Source organism: Sycon ciliatum, chromosome 2 (assembly GCF_964019385.1).
Source record: "Sycon ciliatum chromosome 2, ocSycCili1.1, whole genome shotgun sequence".
In the NCBI taxonomy this organism is placed as follows: domain Eukaryota; kingdom Metazoa; phylum Porifera; class Calcarea; order Leucosolenida; family Sycettidae; genus Sycon; species Sycon ciliatum.
In genome coordinates this window covers 37,363,171-37,388,116 of record NC_088644.1, presented here as the reverse complement: position 1 = coordinate 37,388,116, position 24,946 = coordinate 37,363,171, and the positions used below count along the sequence as shown (strand labels likewise).

The window sequence follows — 24,946 nt, the reverse complement described above, 5'->3', positions numbered from 1 at the left end:
CATGAATAAAATTAATAGGCCCTGCCCCAAGGGCAACTGGAAGGGGCAGCCCGGGAGTGAAACCCACATCAATAGCGTTCGTCGCCGGAGCCATCTCCATGCACTCGTATGCTGCAGCTCCCTGATGTGCATGTGCACGTACATGTAATGACATACATTGTTGAATTTGTAGTAATGAATTTCCTTCCTGTTCGATTCAAATCAAGACTCTCTCCGGCTCCCGGGGTCCCTGCAAATTGCAGCAATAATGCCAATTGCGCAATGTGTCCAGTGCGTTTACAAAATTTGAAAAATTAAATACCCATACTTGTAAATACACGTGCGCATGTACTAGTACATTATCCATATAAAAACCGCTCTGTGAGCGGTTCTGAAAAACCTTTACTGGTGCTGCCCCGTCGTAAAAGTAAGAAATTAGAACTGGAGCATTGTCCCCCCAAATGCGAACAGATCCACCTAAATCGCGAATGACGGGACCCGAACGCACCAGTAGCACGAGGTCGGGAGGGCACAGGGTCACAGCATCATAGGGTAACACCACCAATACTATAGTGCAGTACATTGCGCATTGTATCAGTGGCAGTGTATTGCTAGTACACGTACAATTATCGACGACCATGGCCTTTGGTCTGGACCAACGTCCCCATCTGCATCCACAGCTAGGAACCTGGTGCGTTCGGGTCCCGTCATTCGCGATTTAGGTGGATCTGTTCGCATTTGGGGGGACAATGCTCCAGTTCTAATTTCTTACTTTTACGACGGGGCAGCACCAGTAAAGGTTTTTCAGACCCGCTCACAGAGCGGTTTTTATATGGATAATTTCAGTTCTTTTTCCGTTCCCTCCCCACCCCAACCCCGAAGGTAAACATGATGAGCACGCGCGCGATGTACTGTATGTAGCCATGAGACTGCAATAACACACTGATACATACCAGCCCTCCCCACCTCGCTACCCCGCACACAGATACACAAACACGCGGGTGCACACGGCACACGCACGTGGCCACGCACACGCACACGACACAAACAGGAAATTCTTCCTGTATAATGCCATGCAAAGCAGTGGCCACCGTACTTCAGGAAGTCAGTTGTGAAACAAAATAATTCAACTACAACGTGTAGACAAGCTGACGGCCAAAGCACAACATAGCAAACATGACATTTGCCCAAGGATTGGAGTTTGCAGACCACGCAATGGAAGCAGCGAATACAGAATGTAATATCATATAAAGTGACAAGCAAAGAAGTGGCCACCATACACCAGAAACTTGCAGAAAGTCACATATCCAACAGATAGAGAAGTGAACAGCAATCTGGTACAGCCCACACAAGACAAAGCTGACCTGATACTCGTCCCAGGATCGCAAGTGGCAGATCCTTTTCAATGCATAACATGCAGGTGTACGTTACACGCATGGACAAAATCTGACCGTGTCGCCAGCACACAATGTCATCACAAGTATACCCCCAGTGCTGCCAAATAATTTTCGCCCCAAATCGGACACCCTTCACCGCCAAGGCTGGCCACATGGTGCGAATTTATCTTCTCAGCAAAATTTTCCGGAGAATTCAAAATATCGCCCAAAATACCATGAAAAATCGCTTCGTTCCCATGGTAACCAAAATGGCACCCCGAAGTTGTCATGAATTTTGTAATGCATGAGTGTGGTCACACATTGTACAGTGTACATTGCATCTAGGCATGTAACTGTTATTACTTCGCACTTCAACAGCCAAGCGCCAGCCTTTTTAGAAGCACATGTACAGTGTTTTGTGCCTTCAGTTGCGCTGAAAAGTGAAAATACAGGACTTCGGCATAGGAACGTAATGATCTCTAACATTTTTGCATGTTTTTCGGACGTTTCCTTTTTCGGACCGGTTTTCGGAATAGCCTTCAAAAATCGGACGGTTTGGCAGCACTGTACCCCACAAGTTACACACATGCACAGGAGAAGCACAATGAAAGCAATGGAAAAGTACGATGTGGTTGCTGAAGCATCTCCACACTTCAAATTCAGACTTCAATGTGGTCGTCACAGGATGATATACCTGCAAGATACAAGTGATGCAGAAAGAAAGCAGGTCGTGAGGTAGGCTATGAGGCACCACAAGCGGGTCACCTACATGTATGTTCAGGGCTAGTGCACTCACACGCAGAATTATCATATTCGAGCATTTCCCAAACTGAGAAGTGCAATGAAATCCACTTGCATGCAGAGGAGCAATTTTGCAGGGTGATGCGTAATTCGACACGATCTGCGATGCTGCGTGCGATGCAAACTCGCGCAAAATATCATTCACGGAATGACTGCAAGAGGTCAGTGATGCAACAACGCCCTGCTGACATGTGTCTCAAAGCTCAATAAGACTGATGCGTTTGTCACCATGGCACTCGCATAGCCGGTACAACCGGTACAAATGTGCAAGCAATTCATGAATCTTTCGTCTCGCCTCCTCAGATAACCACTGCAAGGCTACGACGACAACCTTCGGCCTGACAAGGTGCTTCCAGACAATCTTCGCACTGGTTGGTACACAGTTCACTATGATGTTTGTATTGTCAGCACACAAGTCATGCATGAGACGCGGTTGCCGTCAATTGGCAATGGAAGGTGGAGTATTTTGTTCTTGGCACCTCACTCGCTTTTAATGCGGTCGACTGCCATGCTTTGTGTCTAGCTTGTAACATGTCTGGAAGGGTACCACTTTTTGAATGAGTAATTTTTCGAATGAGTTTAGTCGCGACAAGCACTGCAGTACAGGGTCAAGGTGCAAGTCATTGAGAACGCAAGATGGCGGCATGCTGTCTTTCTTCACGTACAGTTTGCAAACCCTGCAAATGAACATGGCGTCTGTAGCCGGCGTGCGACTGTACACCATTAAAGGGGAAGTCAAGGCAAAAATTAAAATTTCACCAGTTGTAGTCTTCGGGGTGCTGAGTCGAATGGTCGTAGTCCGAGGAAACTGAGATGCTCCCTTCCTACTTGAATCCCAATCGAACTCGCGCACTTCCACCGAAACTGGGTGACTGCGCCCTACTAGATGGGGATTTGTATGCAAAATGTCACTAAAAGCGCCATTTCGTTCTTATAAAAGCACGGATGACCGCGATTGGCCCATATGTTGTAGTCTTTTGGACGCTGAGTCGACTGGTTTTGGTCCGAAAAGGCTGCGATGCAGCGTTCCTCCTTTATTCCCAATCGAACATGGTTGAACAAGCGGTCACGTGCTGCTGCGTACGCCAGTCACCTCGTCACCGTGCCTGCAGGGTACAACTTACTAGCCTGTTTGACCTTTTTTGGGTGCAGTCCTGTCACTCGAGTTGAACCTTGGTGTGAAAGTTGTCACCTGCTGGCGTGGTCACGCCGTGGTGACCAGGTGATTTGGGCATCCAGGAGCACGTAACCGCTTCTTCAACCACGTTCGATTGGGAATAAAGGAGGAACGCTGCATCGCAGCCTTTTCGGACCAAAACCAGTCGACTCAGCGTCCAAAAGACTACAACATATGGGCCAATCGCGGTCATCCATGCTTTTATAAGAACGAAATGGCGCTTTTAGTGACATTTTGCATACAAATCCCCATCTACTAGGGCGCAGTCACCCAGTTTCGGTGGAAGTGCGCGAGTTCGATTGGGATTCAAGTAGGAAGGGAGCGTCTCAGCTTTCTCGGACCAAGACCATTCGACTCAGCACCCCGAAGACTACAACTGGTGAAATTTTAATTTTTGCCTTAACTTCCCCTTTAACTATTGGCAAGATATACACACACACCTTAAACGTAACGAACTACAAGAATAGAGTGAGTACAATGCGCTGTCGACCTGATAACGTTTTGGAAGATAACAGGTCTACCGTCCCACCTAACCGTACCCTTCATCATTCCTCATTCACCATCGCGCGATACCATGGCACACACCGGCAACATATCAAGGGATGCCTTACCGTCGTCTAGAGGGGACGTCTTCGCAGCAATGTTTTTCGTCCTGCGCATTCAGTCCGCCGACGCGACAGAGTTTACGGGGCCGTTCCAGTTATTGCAGAAGACATTCGATTCATCGGGCCAGTGCAGCAACAGGGCCGTGGGCACACAGGGGCAGAGGAAAGACATTGTGAGCAGGGAGTAGTAAAATGTATTTTACTACTCCCTGATTGTGAGTGGACAAGAAATAAGCAGTGGCAAGTGGCAAGTGCCATGAATGTCAAGTTCCCATTTCTAATTGAGCTATTACTTACAGCAAGAGTCCATAACCCCCCGGGGGGTTATGGACTCTTGCTTACAGTCCTACCATTGCTCGCTCGTCCTGATTCCTCCTCGTTCGTCTGCGTCCACTTCTGCCGTTCTCCTCCCCGTCACGGCGTCAGGTCAGTGCATTCTCATTAATTTCTCAATGGCACTTTTCGGGACGGGGGTACCGGAAGGAGTTCGCACGATGCCTCCAAAGGCCTAGAGCGGACGTCTTTGCAGCAATATTTTTCGTCGGCGGACGGGACAGCGTTTACGGGGCCGTTCCAGTTGCAGAAGACATTCATCAATGGCACTTTGCGGTACGGGGGTACAGGAAGGAGTTCGCACCATGTCTCCAAAGGCCTAGAACGGACGTCTCTGCAGCAATAATTATTTTCGTCCTGCGCATTCGATATTCAGCCCGCCGACGCGACAGCGTTTACGGGGTCGTTCCACTTGCAGAAGACATTTATCGCACTTTGCGGTACGGGGGTGCCGGAAGGAGTTCCCACGATGTCTCCAAAGGCCTACAGCGGACGTCTTTGCAGCAATTCTTTTTGCCCTGCGCATTCAGTCCGCCTACGCGCCAGCGTTTACGGGGCGTTCCAGGTGCAGAAGACATTCATCAATGGCACTTTGCGGTACGGGGTACGGAAAGGGGCCTCCTCGTTCGACTTCGTCGACTTCTGCAGTTTTCCTTCCCGTCAGGGGTAGGGGCCTCCTCGTTCGTCTTCGTCGACTTTTGCAGTTCTCAACTATTTCTCGTACGGGAAAGTCGTCGCGCGACTATCGCGCGATGGCTTTCTCGTACGCGACATCGACGTTTACCGAGTGGCATTGGCACAAAGCAGACCGCTGACGGGGTCACGTGTCAACAAAGTATCAACAACGACGCTTGTCGACAAAGTGTCGACCACGTGTATCGGTACACTCAGCGCTAGCGGTAAACTGGAACATCGAGTACCAGTGCAGTATGTATGGAAAGGCTTCAGACAGGAAGCCTTTCCAATGATGACTATAGTCGACTCGAGTCACTCGACTGTGCATGACTCTCTGAGCATGCATCACTCATCATCAGTGTTCTGTAAAATCTGGTATTATTCTGAAGAATAATACCTGCGTATTATATGGTTCTTGCTTTGTAATGCTTCTGCCGTTCTGGGGTGGGTGGTGGAGTATTGGTCCTGTTTTCCTCCAAACCCCAAACTGCAAAAGTACTGGGTGCTACTTGCTAGCCCGATGGGTGCCAGTCTCCAGCCGGCTAGCCTTCGGCCGGCCGAGTGCCGATGGTTATGTATTTTGTGGATACACACCGTAGGTTGAGCTTTTTATGCAACAGCTCCCAGCCCTGACACACCATGCATGCATGACATTATGTTAAAGCCGCCAAATGATGGATTTTTTCGAAAAGCACCGCGTTGTACTTTCGTACTTCGTAGCTAGCTGATCTACTCCTACTGTAGGTACTAGGTCATAAATGTATAGTCATGTTCCGTGTCACAACCAGACTAAGGGCAAGGACTTCTCTTGGTGAACGCTGGATACGGGGAATCTGGCAGCGCAGGTGACGCTGTAAGATATGGCACACACCCTCCTATAAATACTAGAGTCTTTTGCCAAAGGCAGGTGATCATCACGCACACACAAAGTAAAAATACGCCTGTCGACTCGTCGTCGTCGTCGAACAAGAACTGATGTACAAGAACTCCTGTCGTGTGATGACAGATGATTAGATTTGCCAGAAATATTCTCAGCACAGAGGTCTACGCATATCTACGACTCGCTAGTCGAGGGCCAGATCTGAGAGCACCTGTACTCGTACACTGCGTAGCGCTTTCGGCTCCGGACATCCGAACCGTACCGTGCCATCATCAACCGGTGCTGCCTGTTGCTGCGAGTGTTGCGAACTGATGTGCCAGCGGTTCAGTCTGTCTGCCTGCACATCGTGCTGATGCTGACTTGATCCAAGCCAGCACAGCTGACTCTGAGCTGAGCTGGATCGATCTGTGCCTGTGGATTCACTGGCACTAGAAGTTTGTTGTCGGCTTGTTGTTGGCTTGTTGTTGCCTGCTCCGACTGAAAAATGTGCCTGGACCTGTGGATCACTACTGCAACTGGATGTCTTGTTGCTGCCTGATCCGACTGAAATATGTCCATCCGTATGCCGTCGAAGAGCGGAAGCTCCGCGGGAGGGCCTCGCGTTCTCACCAAAAAAGATGTTACTGACTTGGAGGCTGCTGGTGTCAGTAAGTTAGGTTTTGGTTTCTTTAGAGTATGGGGTTTGCACACCTGTCAAGTGGGTGGTTGTGCTTGCTTTTGTGGCTAATAAAGAGCTTCGCCGTCAAATGGATGTTCACGTGACTTGCTTGGACGCAAGAAGCACGTCCAAGGTGGAAGTGGTACAAGAATGGCACGAATATTTGAAGAAACGTGCAGAGATTGAGCTGGAGTATACCAAGAGCTTGGATAAACTTTCGGATCGTACAATAGAGAAAATCAGTCGTCTAAAAAAGAGGTAAGGGAGATAAGAAGCGTGTGATATCAGTATTTTCTTCAACCATTCTCAAAGTGAGAGGTACAATCATAGAATTGTACTCATCAGGGTACACAGATCAAGGAATTGTGGTGTATATCCTCTTTTCCTTGACTATCTTCTGGTTAAAGAAAATATAGCCATGTATGTGGATTTGAATAAACCCAACCATAATTATTGTCACATGCACACGTTCGCACAGGTATACCTCTGCACATGGATACTACTGCACACATACTAGCACATAGCACCACATACACGGCACCACATACACGGCACCACATACACGGCACCACATACACGGCACCACATACACGGCACCACATACACGGCACCACATACACGGCACCACATACACGGCACCACATAGGGACGTCGGAACCGGTGCGGCCAAAGGTGCACCAATAATTTCCTATTGAGAATTTTGCAGCAATAAAAATCGGGGCTGTTTGGGCCCAATTTTCCCATTTTTCCCCCGCGGGAGCCCCCCACCCCCACACCCTCCCTCTCCTTTTTCATGGCGGCCCCAATGTCGAATGCCTTCCGACGCCCCTGCCGCAGCACATTCCACGTCCTGTTGTTTCGTGTATTTTCCTAGGTCACCCCCCCCCCCCCTCTCTTCTTGGAAGCAGAATGTACCGTACCAGTTTGCATTTGTACTAGTATGGAAATGAAAGTTCGGAGCATGGGCCTCAGCGGCAATTCGAATCAAGTTCCGTGAGAAAAGTGCAGCTTTGACCCCAGAAGTACGGTAATCCTGATTGGAGAAACATCCGTACATCCCTGTGAGCAAGAGTGTGCGGCGTTATCTTGAGCTGCAATGGGCTCGCCCGTGGCCGAATTTGTTTTATTTCGGCATATTTTGGCAGAAGTACCATATTTTCCGGAGTATAAGCCGCACTTTGAATACTCAAATTTCACACTAAAAAGGGGGGGGGGGAGGAGAGGGGTGCGGCTTATACTTCGATGATCAAATTAACGGTGGTGAATAGGGTAGATGTCTGTATTTCATGGCAAAAAGGGGGGGGGGGGTGCAGCTTCTACTCCAGAGCTGCTTATACTCCGGAAAAGACGGTATGATCACGTGCGTATGCTTGTTGAATTATGATGTCAGTTCACCAGATTCAGGACACGTGGGCCTGCTGTCCATTGTTCTGTGTCGGCTACCGTAGCTGCGATCTACAAATCCTTTGCTATTTTGATCTCTGGCTATGCATGATGGCATCAGTGAGCCGCGAAAGGCTAATGTCATGAACATTCCACCGTGCGCAGAGGGATCGTCAAGTTGCACACTCTTGATTTTGTACTCTCGCCGTGGCCCACATGTCCCATTGTAACACGGTGTGCTGCACATAGCCTCCTGATGTTTTTCATGGCCATGTGTGCACCGTGTGTGCGTGCTTTGCACACTCGCGATCACGCTATGTGTTAGCGACAGAGCCTGCGGCTGCTGATGGCTGCCGCTAGTGCTGCATTGGGTAGTGTGGACAACTGTCAGCACAGGATGCATGACCGGGTGATTCCGCGCACAATGCCACTGTGTCCTGCTGTAGACTTGATGTCCAACGTACTAGTACAGTTCGGGCTCTATGAAATCCGACGCAGAGTGCACGTACGTTTGACGCCCTCATTTTGCACGGCCCTTGACGCCCTGGAAAGCCTAGTTCACATTCGACGGGACGCGACGTAAGGATCGACGGGACGGTCTGACGGCGTCCAATGTGAACACCAGGAATGGGAACGCAACCGTACTACCGTACAGATCGGGAAGCGACGGGAAGAGTTGGATCGATCCAACTTTTCATACCGTAGACGGGCGTAGACGGGGACGCAAGCGTACAAAACGGCTGCAATTCGAGTGTGAACAGGAGACGGCGTCGTGCGCCGACTGCTCCCGATTCGTACTTGGAAATTTTTAGCATTTCGAACACTGCGCTTCCCATGATAACTCACAGAATGGCTAGCACGACTTGAGTTGAATTTTAGCAACATAAGATCTCATGTCACTTATTGCATACTGGCCAACCCTCCCGTTTTTCCCGGGAAAATCCCGGAAAATCAACACTCCTCCCGGGGTCCCGGGGATTCCACGCAAACTCCCGGAAAAACCACAGTTTTGTCTGATACAGGATTTTTCCTGAAAACTCCATGGATTCGCCCTGAATGTCCCGGTTTTTGAACTTTTTTCAAAGGTATGTACGGTGCTCATTCGCACTTCGACCTGTGCATAGCACTTTCAAGAACTGGTCATGCCTAGCCTGCAAGATCTGCACTGACAAAGTGACAGGCGGGCGCTGACTGATCAAACTGCACAACAGCTGGAACAGAGTCGAACTGTGCTGCACACAGAGCTGCAGAGTCGAACGTTTTTTTGGCGGGAAAAGCTCTTTTTCACTTGTTTTTGTGCCATCCAGGGATTTTGAGAGAAATCCAGGGACTCTGCATGTCTTGTCAAGGGATTGAGATTGTGGTGGTTGGTCAGTATGTTATTGTATTTAGGGATAGCTCAGAAGCGTGACAGACGAACTATTCTATCATTTCCTGGGGCTATTATTTGAATGCCACAACTTTGAGGGCTAATTTTTTGGTCTTCACGAAAAACTGGTATTGTGAACTTGATTCCGCTTCTTTCAAGGAGATATAATTGAAAAGAAGTCCCGAAAAACGAGAAATTAGGTCCAAGAGTCACCCCGTCACGGACCGTGCCTTATGACTCTCGCCGTTCGACGGTGAACGTCGCAACGACTGCTGCATGTCGTGTCGTACGAATCGTACAGGATTTTACAGCTGACCCCAGCCCTCCCGACAAGCCCTTACGTCCCGTACCGTCGGCGTTGCGTCGAATGTGAACTAGGCTGAAGTGGCATGAATGCGGCTGGATGTACACATGTTCAAATACAATGATGTAATCAAAACTGGTACAGGGCGAGAGTTCTGCACTTTTGGTCGGATTTTACCGAGTGCAACTGTACTTTCCTAATTTTCTTATCCGTTTGCTTGTTGGATTTCAGTTCGAAAGAGAATAGTCTGAACGGCTGCTCCAGCACTCCGATAGACCTACTTCTCACCATGGTAACAGATAATAAGCAGCTGGCATCACGCCGAGGGTTGTTGTGTGATGACATCACTAATGAGGTACTTCCTCGGCTGGATGTTGTCTCCAAGGACATCAGCATATCTACCAGAAGGGTAAGGTCGGAGTATGCCAGTGAGGCTGCACTATATGTGTGCTTCTTGCCCTGACTGTATACATGTATACTTCCAGGCTCAGCAAACAAAAAATGGCACTGTGCTTTCTCTCTCTTGCTTTCTCTCTCTCTCTTGCTCTCTCTCTCTTTCTCTCGCTCTCTCTCGCTCTCTCTCGCTCTCTCTCTCTCTCTCTCTCTATCTATCTATCTATCTATCTCTCTTGCTCTCTCTCTTGCTCTCTCTCTCTCTCTTGCTCTCTCTCTCTCTCTCGCTCTCTCTCTCTCTCTCTCTCTCTCTCTCTCTCTCTCTCTCTCTCTCTCTCTCTCTCTCCCCCCCCCCTCTCTCTCTCTCTCTCTCTCTCTCTCTCTCTCTCTCTCTCTCTCTCTCTCTCTCTCTCTCTCTCTCTCTCTCTCTCTCTCTCTCTCTCTCTCTCTCTCTCTCTCTCGCTCTCTCTCTCTCTCTCTCTCGCTCTCTCTTGCTCTCTCTTGCTCTCTCTCTCTCTCTCTCTCTCTCTCTCTCTCTCTCTCTCTCTCTCTCTCTCTCTCTCTCTCTCTCTCTCTCTCTCTCTCTCTAATTTCTAGTGCCACAGTACGGTTATCTTCTGTTTGGGGACATATGTGTGTGCGGGATCAGATCTTGTCACGACGCTATCCCTTTGAACTGATATCGAGACCAGGATAATGAGTTGATTATCTTTATTTCTGGACATTGTCTGTGTTGTTGTTGTTGTTGTTTTAAACGGGCAGGTAAAAGAAGGTTTTCATGTAGCACACGAGGAGATCAAGAAAGCACATACTGACTTGCTGGAGGTGAGTTGAAAGAAGTGTTTCAGCATGACTACCTTTACATTGTGTGGCAATGCCTCTGCTGTCCACTCTTGAGCTTATGTGTCTTTTGCAAGCGTACTTTAAGCAGATGTCGGGGTTTTTTTTTGCTAATGTCACAACGCAGGTGCGGATGATGCTGGTGTTTAGCTGTGAAGATGTCAGTTGTAGCATAATGTTAGATATGCCAGTGCAGCCTGCATGCAACCAGAGCAGCCAGTGTACAGTGTACAACAGTCACTGGGCAACACAGGATGTGAGCCAGTCTTTCCGACGACTACACACGCGTAGCTTTTTGTAGAACTTGCTTTCGCTGTAAGATGCACACTCGCCGCTATTCAACAACTAGAGGACGTATAGGAGCTTGCACGCATGCCTTTGTACTGGCCAGACTGCTATTTGGAATTGCTGAGTATTCCATGCTGTGTTCTGGTTTGTTTCCCGCTGTGCATTGTGCTCCCAGTCTATGAAGGCATACATGGCAGCGTGCGTTGCTAGCGAGGAGTCTCAGTCGAAGCTGTCCAAAATCCAATCCAGTCGTTCCAAAGGCAAGAATGTAGACAAGGACGCCAAGAAAGAAATTAAGGTGAGTGGCCGCTTTTGCCTGCGCTTTCTTGTGTGCGTTGTGTCAATACCTAACTAACATTGAACAGGTAGATCCTGTTATCAATTTATTTGGCACCAAACAGGCAAAGAGTATTGAGAAGTTACATAGTTCCTCAGCCGAGACCAGTTGAGGTAGCTGCCGTGTGTTCAAATTCTGCTCTGTATCTCCCCCCCCCCCCCCCTCTCTCTCTCTCTCTCTCTCTCTCTCTCTCTCTCTCTCTCTCTCTCTCTCCCCTATGAGTTCCTATCAGTTGCTGTGAACACCTTCAGTGGAGAGCGCTTGCTCGAGCGTTGAACCCGGGTTCTTAATCCACCATTCCCAGTTCGCAAGGCTGAGCGGGGTTGTGAGCAGGCTTTCATTATCTTTTCTTATTATTTCTGCTTTTCATCTCATTACAAAAATTCTGCGTATTTTTCTCCATCTACGCATAAAATCTAGACTGACAACCTGCTTGTTAAATCATGCACCTGCTTTCAGGCGTAAAACCCTGTTGTAGAGGTCTCAGTCCTCATTTGTTAGACTTACCTGTCTTTATAAATGTAACTCTCTCTCTCTCTCTCTCTCTCTCTCTCTCTCTCTCTCTTTCTTTCTTTCTTTCTTTCTTTGCTCCGCTGTATTGTGTGGCACAGATGTTGGAAGGTCTTATGTCAAACAAGTTCAAGGCCATCACTTGTCGCAATGAGTACATCATGTGCTTAGAGTGGTTTAACAAAATTTGCCGTACCTACTTCAAGAGGTGGAGTGCTGACTTGTTGGAGGTATGGCCACGTACTCACCCGTACAGATGTTAACGTCAAGCTTTAATGGTTCAAGAAAAAAAGTCAGTGTTTAGTAACGTATGGACTTATGTTGGGTGCCACGTTCTTACCCGCGAATAGGCTACGGAGTATCTTGCAGTCTGCTCTTACATTCCACCGTACAGGGCAATAAATAGTAAATACCTAGCCCTGATGTTCTCGTGTATCCTACTTTTTGGGGGTCTGGGCATCTCTCTCAAGCGGGCACCCTTCCGAGTTCCCGGAGTAGCAATTCTTGCTAGTACGTGCATATAGGTACTCTAACTTCTAAGCGGGCACTGTCAGCGGTTACCTTCAATACATGTATATGACACTTCTTATAGTACAGTACTTTGAGTTCAGGACCCCTTTTCGGTCCCAATGTCCCAGGATAAGAGAAAGTTGGGCGCACTCCCTCGTAAAAATGCCCGGGGGGGGTCAGAATTATGGTACCACATTCCTGAGGTAGATGGTGTCCAAGATCATGAATGCACTAAAGCCGTGCCAGGTGAAGTCCAGAATGAACAGGTGGTTTCCTGGACCAGTTCCCATGTTTTCACTGTACTGTACAAGCAGAAATATTCGTCTGGAATTTAATTTCGTCTTTTTCGTCCAAGGAGCTTTTGGACTAAATTAAATGTAGGACGAATATCGATTTGTCCAGCTTTTCTATACACTCTTATGATCCATGGACGAAATTTTCAACCGGACGAACTCCTTTTCTTTGGAGTTGGACGAAATTATTGACTGACGAAATTTTCTGCCTCTACAGTATCTGTTCATATGTGTGCTTCAAGTGATACAATGTACATGTATGGTGTCAATGGTGCACAGACATAGGCTGCGTTCGTTTTTAGCTACCTGGTAGAGTAGAGTCACTCTACCGGTAGAGGTAGCTGGTAGAGGCAAGTGTGCGAACGCTGTTCTACCAGATCTAGTAGTTTACACGATATGTACGTGAAATGTTTCTTTTTTGTATGGAGTTTTATACAAATCCTTGATCTTGCTGGAAATCCCGTAGCTCTACCAACTTTTTCCCGGTAGAGCCGCACGGTGACTTCATGTGCACCAACTAACGACATGGCGTCCTTTCATGCGGTTTACCGCACGGATTTATGAAGTCGGACATATTCCGATTTATTTGCATCAATCGCACAAAATTAGGTACATTTCTCTTGTAAACCCTGTCAGTTTGAGAATTTAGACAAACACCGAACAAATTTTAGCCGCGACGAGGATCGGGAGGAATCCATCATAATTATTTTACATAGCTACTACCATCACGTCGACCGAGTGAAGATCGAAATGATAATGGAGTGGAGAGAAGAAGACCTGAACTAGAGTGCTTGAGAGACTATGTAGTGTCACATGAGAATTGCTTCGTTAGGAAGGCTCTCCTTTTGAATGGAGAAGCCCAACAACGTCGCTGATTTGCATCGCCGTTTTCAAGCGCTGATCTGCAGTAGGAATGTTTCTGTAAATTATTCGTAGTTGTGGACGTGGATGGATTCAGCGCTCTGTTCTCTCAGCAAGCCTACTCAGTCCAACACGAAGGACTTCCATGAGCGAAACAACGTGCTCCTCGAGCAAGTGCAGCTCGGGGTAATATGGCCAATGCCACGGGAGACCACCTCGTGCCTGCATAAGGCCAAGAATTGATGGCAAGAAATCTTTGATGAGCGCCTTCGACTTCAAGGACGCAATATTATATCTCCTCAGCAGTAACTGCAGCGCTCTTGCTGAAAATATCACTGCAAGCATGCACTAGGCATGATTTAGTGAAGAGCTACTTGTACTAGCGATTGGAGATTTGGTGTTGGCATATCTGCTCCATCATGGTAACTGGTGCGCTTGTCAAGGCAGTGCAGTTTCTGCTGCTGTTTCACAAGCCATATGCGCAGTGAGTAGGAATTTGTTGTATGATAGCTGAGGATCACCAGCCTTCATGGACAAACCTATATTGGGACTGGTTGCTGAACAGTGCACACCTAAATCTCTCAGCAAGCTCTCTTGCTCAGCTGGTGACGAACACTATATACCCGCTGCTTTGGGCTTGCAGCCCCGTCTCCCGACCGTAGACCGATCGAAAGGCTGTCACGGTCCTGTGACCATCGGCGTACAGTTGACACTGATGGGGCATCGGATGAAGTGCTGGCGTCAGTAATTCTCTGGTATACCTGGAATCTACATCTACAGCTGGTTTCGACTTCCAGCCATTCTTCGCTAGTTATGCTTGTGACTATCATGCCAGCAAGTCGATCAGCAGCATCACCTCGCATCTTTGATGGTGAGGCCTGCAAAACGTCACCGACCAGTGACGATGCTCAAATAGGGCACCCTACCAGAGCTGGCGCAGTGTATGGTGCAGTCTTTCATGAATCCATAAACTATGCTGTTTGGCTGCTGTAGCTCTGACGCTTGCGTGTGTGCCTTACATTAAGGACAGCGGGCCGTCTGCTCTAGCCATTTGCCAATGCATGCACGGCTGAACGTCTACCAGCAAGCTGCAAACACTTCTCTCCCTACCTGTGACATAGTGGACATTGTGCGTGTGTTATTGCATTCCTATCTGAACTGTTCTGGATGCAGAGATTTACCCACTAAGCCCTAGAGAAATATGAATAAATACTATACTACTACTACTATTACTAAACTTGGTATGCGGGTGTGACGTGCTGCTGCTCATCAGATTCGGTCCATGCGACGCTCGTGTTTTTAGTTTTGTTATTTTGTCTTCCTTTTTTCAATTCGTAAACTGAACAGACTAAACTATCCAGTGATCAGGTACTGGTGTGGTGGGGCGAGGTTTTGTTGGTGATGCTGCTGTCAGTGGTGGCGGCGTGCATGTGCTCGTGCTTGCGGGCGATGGCCCACGTTTTCTCCCATGCCGCAAGTTTGTCTTGCGTTTGTGTTTTGCATTTGGACTTCCTGCCAGGCTTGGAAGACTTGCATTTCAAACAGTTTGTCCCACTGTGTGGCTCCCAGTCTTTGAACGGTGTACATCCACCTCTGGAGCTCCAGAGAATGTTGGGCCCCTGGCAGTAGCAGTGCATTCCATGGCCAATTTGCAAGTGTGGCAAAAAAGTTCAGGGTGTATTTGGTTTCATCCACATTGAGATGAAACACTGCCAAAATGGATTGAGTATGATCTGCCACACGATACTTCGTCCGTCCACTCCTTGACGCGAATTTCTCCCCTCCAATACGACAACACGACGACAGGAAGCTAACATGAGCCTCCATTTCTGAACAAAATAACGTCTCTAACATGGCCACGAAAAGCTACAGTGATGCACGTCAAGCTTAGGAATACACAAAATCGGAAGGCTAGGACATCGAGGTATACTAGAAAATTGTCTGCGAGGCGGAGAAAATTCGCTGACGAGGTTGGTGAGCCCTTGAAATCGAGCGACGATCCAAAAATAATTGCACCCACGTCGAGAAAGAAACCATGCGTAGCGCGTGGGTAACCCAAAAAGATCGCTCGAGCGGCGGCACAGTCGAAGGCAAGGCCAGTCCAAGCTCTAAACTCTATCGAATGACCTGGCAAACACCCGTGGTTTCGGTTGACCTTGCCCGTTTGAGATGGAAGTCGAGCGAAATTGCAAACATACGACTAGGCCAGATCGCGTAAAAAATGAAAAAGATTAAAATTTGGCCGCCATATTAAATGAACGCGCTTTGCATGCATGGGACAGCCGTGGCCGGTAGAGGAAAGTAGAATCTACCCTTTTGAGTAGAATTTTTTTCCAAAAACGAACACCTCTACCGAAAGAAGTAGTTTCTACCCAAACCTGTAGATCAAAAACGAACGCCCCCATAGCTAGCTAGATGGTGCAACTCTGGAGCACCAAATACACACTTTGGGTACAACATTCAACTGTATGTTCCTTATGCACATGTCTATCCGTATATGGGCAACTTGCCACTTCTGTCTGGTCCTGCCACTTCTTTCCGTTTCATATATGGAACATGTATACTTGGTATGTGAACCTGGATATCCTCTATTCCAAAATCACGATTTTCCCAATTCCCAATTCTAATACTACTAGAAAGCTGGTTTGCATTAGGCTCTAGCCAACCCAAATGCAACACACTCGTAAGACTTCAGTTTCGGCACACATGTGTGACGGATTCTCTTGCACAACGCTAGACATGTATGGATTTTCGGAAACGGAGCAGAACGTTTCTGGTTTTCAGTTATATTTGGCATTGGGCCGATGTAAATATCACATTTCTTCCATTGTGCTGCGTTTTTGGAAGAAAGTCACACCACTGGACTCCGTGTGATCAAGATGTCGGAGGATGTTGAAAACAAAAATTCTCCAATTTGGTCTATAACGCATTTTTCAAGAGAACTGTTCAAACATTGTCCCTGCTGCACATACATGTATACAGAGTGTGGGGGGGGGGGGGGGGGGGAATGATTGTGCAACAATGTTTGTAGGTAATGCTTTGAGAGTTGTGTTGTGCAATGTACTTGAGGGCAGTGTCATTCTGTCCGTTTTGTTCCGCAGGTGTATGCTTGCGTGATGGGTGCATGTGTGAATGCAGCCTTTCCCATAAGCCGTATCATGACTAACTTGCACAAGTTTGGGTTTTGTGTGTGCTTCTTTTTCTTCTTCTTTTTTTTTTGCAGTTTTTTGACTTTGACTTCCACAACTCCATTCGCAATGTTCAGCGCTTGCATGGCAGTCTTGAGAAGAACTACTTAGCGTTGAACACGCAGTTTATTGACAGCTGGCAAAAGCAACTGTCAGAGCTCTCAGCCAAGGCCGATCTTAGGAAGTTCCAGGCTGCTAATATGGGTGCATTCCCCATCCCACAGGATGTGCCGTTTGTGCCTTACGGACCAAATGAGGTGAGGCCCAGTGGTAGTGGATGATGCCTCCTTTTTGTTTTTAAACTATTGATCAGCCGTGCATGTAGTAGTACAGATGCTGAGCAAAGTTTGGCCATGTGACTGGGTGCCCATATCAGAACAAGGCGAAGGGGCCAGATGATTTCTGGGCGGCATGAAGTGTGGCGGTGTGCGTAGGCATGTACCAACCAACCTAGGCATCTGGTGAGGAATGTGAATGCTACCGTATCTTTTTTCCTGCCATGTGTAGTGGGCCCTCTGCAGACATTCATTTATCCAGTGCTTGCGGGCCTGGAATAGATTCCTCGCGGTCAACACTCAAGCTGCATGGTCTCTATGCTGAGAAAAATCTTCCCCAAAACCAAACCTCTAGCATGGCCCATCCTCAGGGCGAACGCTTGAATGAAATAGATTCCTATTCTAAATGAAATTTCTGGCATCTGTAGGCCGTTGTGCTTGCACAAACTGGTTCTTCTCAGAGGATTTCCTGGTCCAATGCCTTTGCTTCGGATCAAGTTGAGGCAAGCCAGGTTGGTGCATTCATTATTTTGTTCAACTCAAAAAGCATATACAGTCAATGCTAATGCTGGGAGCAGCAGATAATAATAATAATAATATTAACTGGTTTGAGGGAAAGAGACAAACGGGAAAAGTCTGAAGAAAAAATTGACTGTCACCACCAGGACTCGAAAAAAATAATAATAACTTTATTAGGATGACCCAAAGGCTGACCACCTATCGTGGGGTCCGTCGCATTGAAGGATGATGGTACAAGAGAGTACAGATTGGGGCAATGCTAAATGGCGTTCTGTTGCTTGCGTTGAACGCATGCTGTAGTTGTGGATGATAGCACAGCTGTGTGTGAATGCGTTTTTTCTCTCTCTCTTGACGTTGGCATGGCCGTGTCAATGCGCTTTGTTTTCGATTTGCAGAAACACAGTCTTTACGCCGTGTCCGGTGTCTATGAGGGCATGGCATCGCAGAGAGGTGACCTCACTATGCAAATTGGCCAGACTACGTTCAGGCTAGACGAGGTCAGTGTGTGAATGATTTAGCGTGACACATGTGCATTTGTTTGCTTGTTTGCACTGTATCAAGAGTACATAACCCCCAAGAGGGTGCAACTGCCTGCACAACCTCTATACAGTGCTGTGATGGCAAAACTTCACATCACATGATATGGTGCGAAAGGTTACTCTGGCAAACAGTGCAAAGTGACGACAAGAGAGTTGAACCCAAAGCTGGGCTGCGTACAAACCTGTATCTACAGTCAGACCTCGCTTAACCGCACACATCCGTTTTCTACAAAAAAATATCCGGATAGGCGAGGGAACCGGATAATCGAACACACATACTGTGTGTATGCATGGCAAATGCTGTAAATCGGTAACCAACAATTTTCCTCCGGATAAAAGAGGACCGGATAAGTGAGGTCTGACTGTATCATCATCCACAGGGTACACCTAATGTGTACGGGTTTGTCACACGATGTGACGTTCTGCCGTCGCAGACCCCGTAGCTGGGGTTGGACACTCTTGAGGCTATGTTCTCTTGCCGGTATGTGATGGTAGATCTACCATCAGGTGGTATAGGGTACTGCCTGCCCTATGCCACAGTCACTGTTGTCGGGCAGCAGCTCTCCGACTTGAGACCACCTGTACTGGATAGCAACGAGCAGTACAATGGGATGTGAGACAATGACACCCTTTGCTCTTGCCTTGCTTCAAAGATGTGCTCATGTTGGAGGCTGTGTTTGCTGATTTGTAGCTCCACCTGGCTGCTGATATTTGTAGTCAATGAAATTGGTTATTCCCCACTTACTCCCATACAAAGTCTATCTCTCTGACGTCATAAATCCGGCCTATTCTGGGCAAAGTAATAATGATGCCTTATGATGTCACCAAATTTAGTGAAAACTTCAAGCGGGTATAGACCTTATTAGATAACGTGATTTTTGGACTCGCCTCCAGGGATTTGTCGTAAGCTAGGGCACGTGTACACGAAACGAGTGGCAAGAAAGGCCCAGCTCGCACAAGGGAGCAGTAAAATACCAGTAGTTTTCTACTCCCATATTCGCACGCAGAGTCTACTGTGCACTGAGTGCAGGCCTCTTGCCACTCCCTGGTTCCCAGGACCCCGGTTCACGTGATTGTGACGTTCATCGAATAAGGTCTATAGCTCGGGAAAGGCTGCTCCGATCAACCTGGGACCTTCACCATTGGAATCAGTGCATTTTGGGTTTCTTTTATTAGCTTTGAAAAAGAGGAATGAGAGAGCTTAGAGCCGTCGCTATGCTTTGCTTTTACTTAGGTCATCATGCATGTTATTAGATCTGATAGAATCATCTTTGCAATACAAAAACATGTACCCGATATTCGTACTGCGAAGACGTTTATCAGTTCAAATAACATGCATAGTGACGTAAGTAAAACGAAGGATAACGGGAGCTCTGAGCTTTCAAGCTCTCTCATTGCCTTCTCTTCCGAGTCCATTATAAACCAGAACATAAACGTTTTAACGACTTACAGGTGATATAAGCAGTACTCTCAGGCTGGTAGCTAGGCCATGCGCACATCGTTCTTTTGTCTCCTTTTGTTATCGCGATACCTATCACTCGGATCACACTCCTTCGCACGCCAACCACCAGTGCTTAATTGTAGGGGTTGATTTGCGTCTATGTCCGTGAGTGTGTTCACTTTACTTCTATGTCTGTGCTTGCTCCGGCTTGTCTACATGTACCTACTGCTGCTTGTATCACCTATACGTTGAATAGAAGTTACCGTAGTGGCAGTTGCACACTCTGAGGGTTGTGTGATCTTGCTTTAATACATGCAACATAAAACTCTGACGCAAGTCAGATTTGTTACTGATCTAGTAGCAGGAGCTTACGGAATCGCTGGATTGCACAGCCTTCAACTGCACCTCGTTTACAGCCACCTTCAGATCCTGGTTTTGCTCCATGTCATGGAGCCTATACAGGTCCTTCTTCGTTATACTGCTGATGATACATGGCCCCGTCAAAGGCACCTCCAACTTTCCTTCTTTCCGCCCATCTCGCCGGCTGTTGCAAATCAGAACCGACACCCCAGCCTCAATAGAGGGAGCCTTAGAAAAGAAAAAAAATGAAAAAATGCGAATTTATGAGATGCTCCCTTACCATGAACACTAAAGTAGTCTTGAACACCGGATGAGGAACGGTCTCCGCCTTCTTGCTATGTCCCTTGGACTTAATGTGGTCCACGAATGGACGGAGACCGGTCATGGTCTTGTCAGAGTTCTGCTTCTGCACAGCCTGGCTGCTGGTGATATTGCCACTGCCTTTGCTGTAACAGCCAGTCGGGGAGCCGTGTGACGTTTGTCAGAGTTCTGCTTCTGCACAGCCTGGCTGCTGGTGATATTACCGCTGCCTTTGCTGTGACAGTCACTCAAGATAGACTCACTAGCTATCGCATAGTGAATGATGTACAGTAGCTGTGTCTTGATTTAGTGCTGCGGTGCCGATCCATACTTGTTTAAGCGTACTGCTCTGCTGCGATCATCAGCTTTGCGAAAGATCGCCTTAGCACATTCCATCAAACTGGTGTCGTCGCTTGGTTCACACTCAGATGAATGTACTGGCTCCATATCAAGCGGAAGTCTTGCTTCCTGGCCGTGCATCATCATGAATGGTATGAATCCTGTCGATGCATGTAACGACGTGCGGCACGCAAACAGGGCGGGCTCAAGAAGCACATTGCAGTCTTTATCAGAACTGGAGATTTTCTGGAGAGTGTCCGGTTGAACCTCTCAGTCTGGCCATTGACCTGTGCGCTGAATAGCACTACTTAGCTCGCATTGCAGACCCCCGATCACTCAGCTGCACCTTGCAGCATGCATGGCGGAAAAAGAGCTGCTACAATAACTCTGCAACGCCACGGGCGGTCTTATCAGGAACAGCACCAGCTTCCGGCCACTGGGAGAAAGTCACCATGATGATATACTTGTTGCCTCTCGAGGTCTCTTGCTGTGGACCAATAAGATTCACACCGATGTGAGACTACACTTCAGTTCAACTGGAATGGGTTGAACAACGGACGACTTCTTCTATGTCCCGTCTGTTTTTTGGCAGACAAGACAATCGCGGACATAATTGTCCACATCTGAGCCAATATTCTAAGGGTGAATAGACCCCCAACACAAGTTACAATATCATCTTGCGCAAATTGTTTCAGGATTCACTGACCGGCTTCACTGTCCTCTTAGACTAATTGGTCATGCAAATCCACCGACACAGTACAGAGCACATATTTGATTTCGGATGTGTTTTCACACGGCTGACCAGTTTCACCAAAAATCGTACTCCGGAACCTCTCTATAAGGGTTGGTTCACATATCGCCGGTACGCGCCGGGAGTCACCGGCGGTGGGCTTCTTGCAACCTCTCCCGGCGCATTGCGATTGTGTGAACCAGTGCAGTAGTAACAAAATCATACGGTAAAATATCGCAAGGGACCGCCGGCAAAGTTGGACAGTGCCCAACTCTTGCGATCTGCCCCGGCGCCGATCCCGTACGATTTTGACCAAAAGTGGTTTGTGAACCGTTCGCGCCGGTGATCGCCGGTTGCCGGGAGCCAGAGGTTCGGTATAGAATAAGGTAAGGCAAGCAAGACAAAGACCAGGCAAGACAAGGCTAGACAAGGCTAGAAGGGGCGTCCGCGGCGACGGCGGCGACGGTGCTTGCCGCACCCAGTCATTGAATTCCGGCGGCGTCCCCCATGGTGAGATATCCCATGGCTCTAGCATGGCGCAATTCGGATGCGGCGGCGGCGTTTGGGGCGGAGGTGACGAGGGCGGCGAATTCGGCGGAAGTGGAAGCAAGAGGGCTGCTGCCATTTCTTCATCAGGCGAAAGAGACATACTCGCTATAATGGTGATGAGTGAAGCCCCACACCCAGGACGAGAACAACGAAGCAAAACAACCGACCACACACACCAAACAAAACAACACCGAATTAAAGGACACTTATCGGTAAAGAATATTAAATTAAGTCGGAGGGCGAGAACGAGTATTGTACGTGTGTGTAGGTGCAGCAAGTATTGGTCGCGGAGGCGCAGCAAGAGTTGTTCGTGTAGCAGGTCCCATTTGCGTCAAACATTTCCGAAGGCGATTTCGATGGACTGTGCAAGGCCGATGGCGGATAGGACTCTCAAATCGAGGTTCAATCGCATACGTAACGTCTGTTCTTGTCAAAATATCAAACCAATACTTGTCCTAAATTTTCCTAAATTGAAGCTAGAGAGGAGATCCGTTCGCCATTCTTGTAGTCGCTTCAAGGCGGCAAATATGTCAGGATACCAGCTCGTCCTTCTCGGATGATCTGCTTGACCATTGTGCAACTTATGAGACAAATACAATTGAAACAAATATAAAATTATAATGGATCATTGGCAAGTTCTTGTGACTTCATCAACGTTTGCAAGCATAATTTCGACACAATCGCTTACTAGACTGCAATAAAATGTGTAGAAGTAGTTTCATGATCTCCAGTAAAAGGTAGCACCGAGTGGCCATCACCGAAAGACCTTGAACTACTGAAGAAACAAAGAATTCAAGCTTCAATTGGCAAACCTGTCGTAGCATTTTGGCACATTCTGTACTACTTTGTAGTAGATTCGGTACTCGAACCGTAGGCGCAACGGATCGGGAGCTGGCTCACCGCCGATGTCTTGCGGCGGCGATTTTGCTTATGTGAACCAACCCTTAGAGAGGTTCTGCACAACGAAAGTTCGAACGAAGTTTCGCGACAGGCCTTGCGAAAATGTGTACGAATTTTCGCACGAATTTTGTGTTCTGCACATTTTCGTAGTTTGCACACGCCAAGTGCACGTACGACATGACCCAATCTCACGAAACTTCCTACGAAAGTTCATTTCGCGTTCCCTGCAAGTTTCGCGTCCAAAGTTGCGAAAGTTCGTGCGAAGTTTCTCACTTCGTGACGTAGAGCGAAAGTTCGTACACGTTTTCGTTTTGCAGAACCTCTCTAATATCTAAATCTAAGGGTGCGTTCTTATATTCTCTAGCTTCTAGAAGAAGAAGAAGAAAAGAGAAGTCGAAGAAACTGGGATTACTCAAGAACGGGTCTCGAAGAATTCGGAGATATTTTGCACATGTCAAGCAAAATGAAGCGTCAAATGGGCCGCGATCTTGAGTGATGAATGTATGTGCGTATGCGAAAAGGGAAATGCGTACACTCATGATGAACACGTGGCTTTTAGTCGTAGTTCGCATGCGCTCATCCCAAACCGCGGGAATCTCCAAGTTTCAACCACCTCTGAAGCTTGGAGAGCTTTGGAGAGCCTCCTAAAAGTCGGAGAGGATATAAGAACAGCTCTCGAACTTTTCGGAGAGTCTCCAACTTTTCCGAGAGGATTAAAGAACGCACCCTAACTATGGAGGGAAAAGGGGGTGCATGCAGTAAGTGAGAATAGGGTGAGCGGGAAAAGGGGTGCACGCAGTTAGCGAGACAGGGTGAGCGGGAAAAATGGGTGCATGCATTAAATAAGTGAGACAGGGTGAGCGGGAAAAAGGGGTGCGAGTTGTACGCAGTTAGCGAGACGGGGTGAGCGGGAAAAAAGGGGTGCATGCATATGGGGAGGCAAAAGGTCAGGAGTGCAGTAAGCGGGAAGACAGGGCCCCTAGGGGTCAGCTAGCAGTGAGTGCATGTGTACGTGTGAGGGTGCATGCATGTGTACGGACGTGTGTACGGGAGTGTGTGCATATGGGGCTAACCGGCCCGGGGTCATACAACACATGAACCATAAATAATACAGCCAGAGGACTGTTCTTGAACCCTGTTTGGTTTTCTTGCCAATTATGTGACATGATGTGTGGGTTCTAGAATATTTCTCTGGCTGTATTATTTATAGTTCATGCTTGCCTCCCCTTCCTCATCCATGCTTGATGATGTCCAATGGGTGAACTATTGGCAAATCCTTTCATTCATTTTGTGCAGCTGAGAAGCCTGTTCAGGGAATGGAAACTGCTGCAGTGGAGTTGGAGAGTTCTTAGGAAACATCTTTTTTTGGCTAGTTTCTTCTTCTGCCCGTATCCACCTGAAATACTTCTGGAAACCTTGGAATGTTGCCTGTATTGAGTCTGGCATTCGTTGTATTCCTTAGTCGAATTGCTCATTTGTATCCAAGAAAACTATTTTAATGTGGGTTTATCATCACCGTTTAGGAGCTGCATCTGCGCCTTGATCCAAGAGGGTGGTGGCGTTCCTGCGGATGCGGAAAACTGGGCCTTTGGCCGAGTCTCACGCGAACCGTGAAATTTTTTTATATTTTTTATCATCACACTGCTCTTTTCAGATTGAGACTGATAGTTTGAGCGTTTGAGTTTCCTTGCCTGCTCCTGGATTACTTTTAATCTAGCCCTTGCTGTTCAGGCTAGAAGCCTTGGAGATATCTATAGACTATAGTGCACACATATGTGTGTACAGTGTTGAGTACCCCGTGACACAGGAATACCAGAGACCATCCGTGTATGTTTGTACGTATAACTCACACACTGTTCGGCATTGCATTTGTCTGTTCACTTCTCAACACGTTGCAGGCGCACCGCTCCCTACAAGAGGTGAAAGAGTCCTTCTTGAAATCGCAAGAAACCGTTTTTGGAAGCTCGATCGAAGAATGCCTTGAGGAAAACGGTATGCTCTCTCGGACTTTGTTGCTGTGCGTATCTGTGCAGCAGTGTCAGGCTGCTGCTCCTTGGAGTGATTGTTCTCTCTGCAATGTGAAAGAAGTGTGTAGCATGTACATAATGATGTTGCTGAAGTGTCTGCACACTTCCAGTGGTGGTCGCCTAGGCTTTCTTTGAAAATGAAAGCTTGTCAATAGCATAGGTATGGGTTGATTTTGTATTGTTGCCCCCCCCCCCCCTGTGCTGTGT

At 47.8% G+C, this 24,946-nt stretch overlaps 1 protein-coding gene and 1 long non-coding RNA gene across 2 annotated transcripts; one reads left to right on the top strand and one right to left on the bottom strand.

Moving 5' to 3' along the window:
* Window positions 1-1,075: 1,075 nt before the first annotated feature.
* On the bottom strand, window positions 1,076-4,104 carry LOC135810871 (uncharacterized). The gene is made up of 2 exons (XR_010552435.1): window positions 3,945-4,104; window positions 1,076-2,049 (listed from the first exon to the last, which is right to left on the bottom strand). It is a non-coding gene; the product is annotated as an uncharacterized LOC135810871 (long non-coding RNA).
* A 1,663-nt stretch (window positions 4,105-5,767) lies between these two features.
* LOC135809930 (SLIT-ROBO Rho GTPase-activating protein 2B-like) lies at window positions 5,768-24,889 on the top strand. Its single transcript, XM_065323378.1, has 9 exons — window positions 5,768-6,473; window positions 6,559-6,742; window positions 9,772-9,949; window positions 10,696-10,758; window positions 11,237-11,359; window positions 12,010-12,138; window positions 16,796-17,017; window positions 17,950-18,051; window positions 24,611-24,889. Exons 1-9 carry the CDS (start codon window positions 6,377-6,379, stop codon window positions 24,872-24,874), a joined length of 1,362 nt encoding a protein of 453 aa, XP_065179450.1. The 5' UTR covers window positions 5,768-6,376; the 3' UTR covers window positions 24,875-24,889.
* Window positions 24,890-24,946: the final 57 nt, after the last annotated feature.

What these genes read in the sequence shown, in the direction of transcription:
- LOC135809930 (XM_065323378.1), top strand. Translation starts at nt 6,377, where the DNA reads ATGTCCATCCGTATGCCGTCGAAGAGCGGAAGCTCCGCGGGAGGGCCT. An exon ending in TGCCTTACGGACCAAATGAG is followed by an intron (nt 17,018 to 17,949) that starts GTGAGGCCCAGT and finishes TTCGATTTGCAG; the next exon opens with AAACACAGTCTTTACGCCGT. An exon ending in CTACGTTCAGGCTAGACGAG is followed by an intron (nt 18,052 to 24,610) that starts GTCAGTGTGTGA and finishes AACACGTTGCAG; the next exon opens with GCGCACCGCTCCCTACAAGA.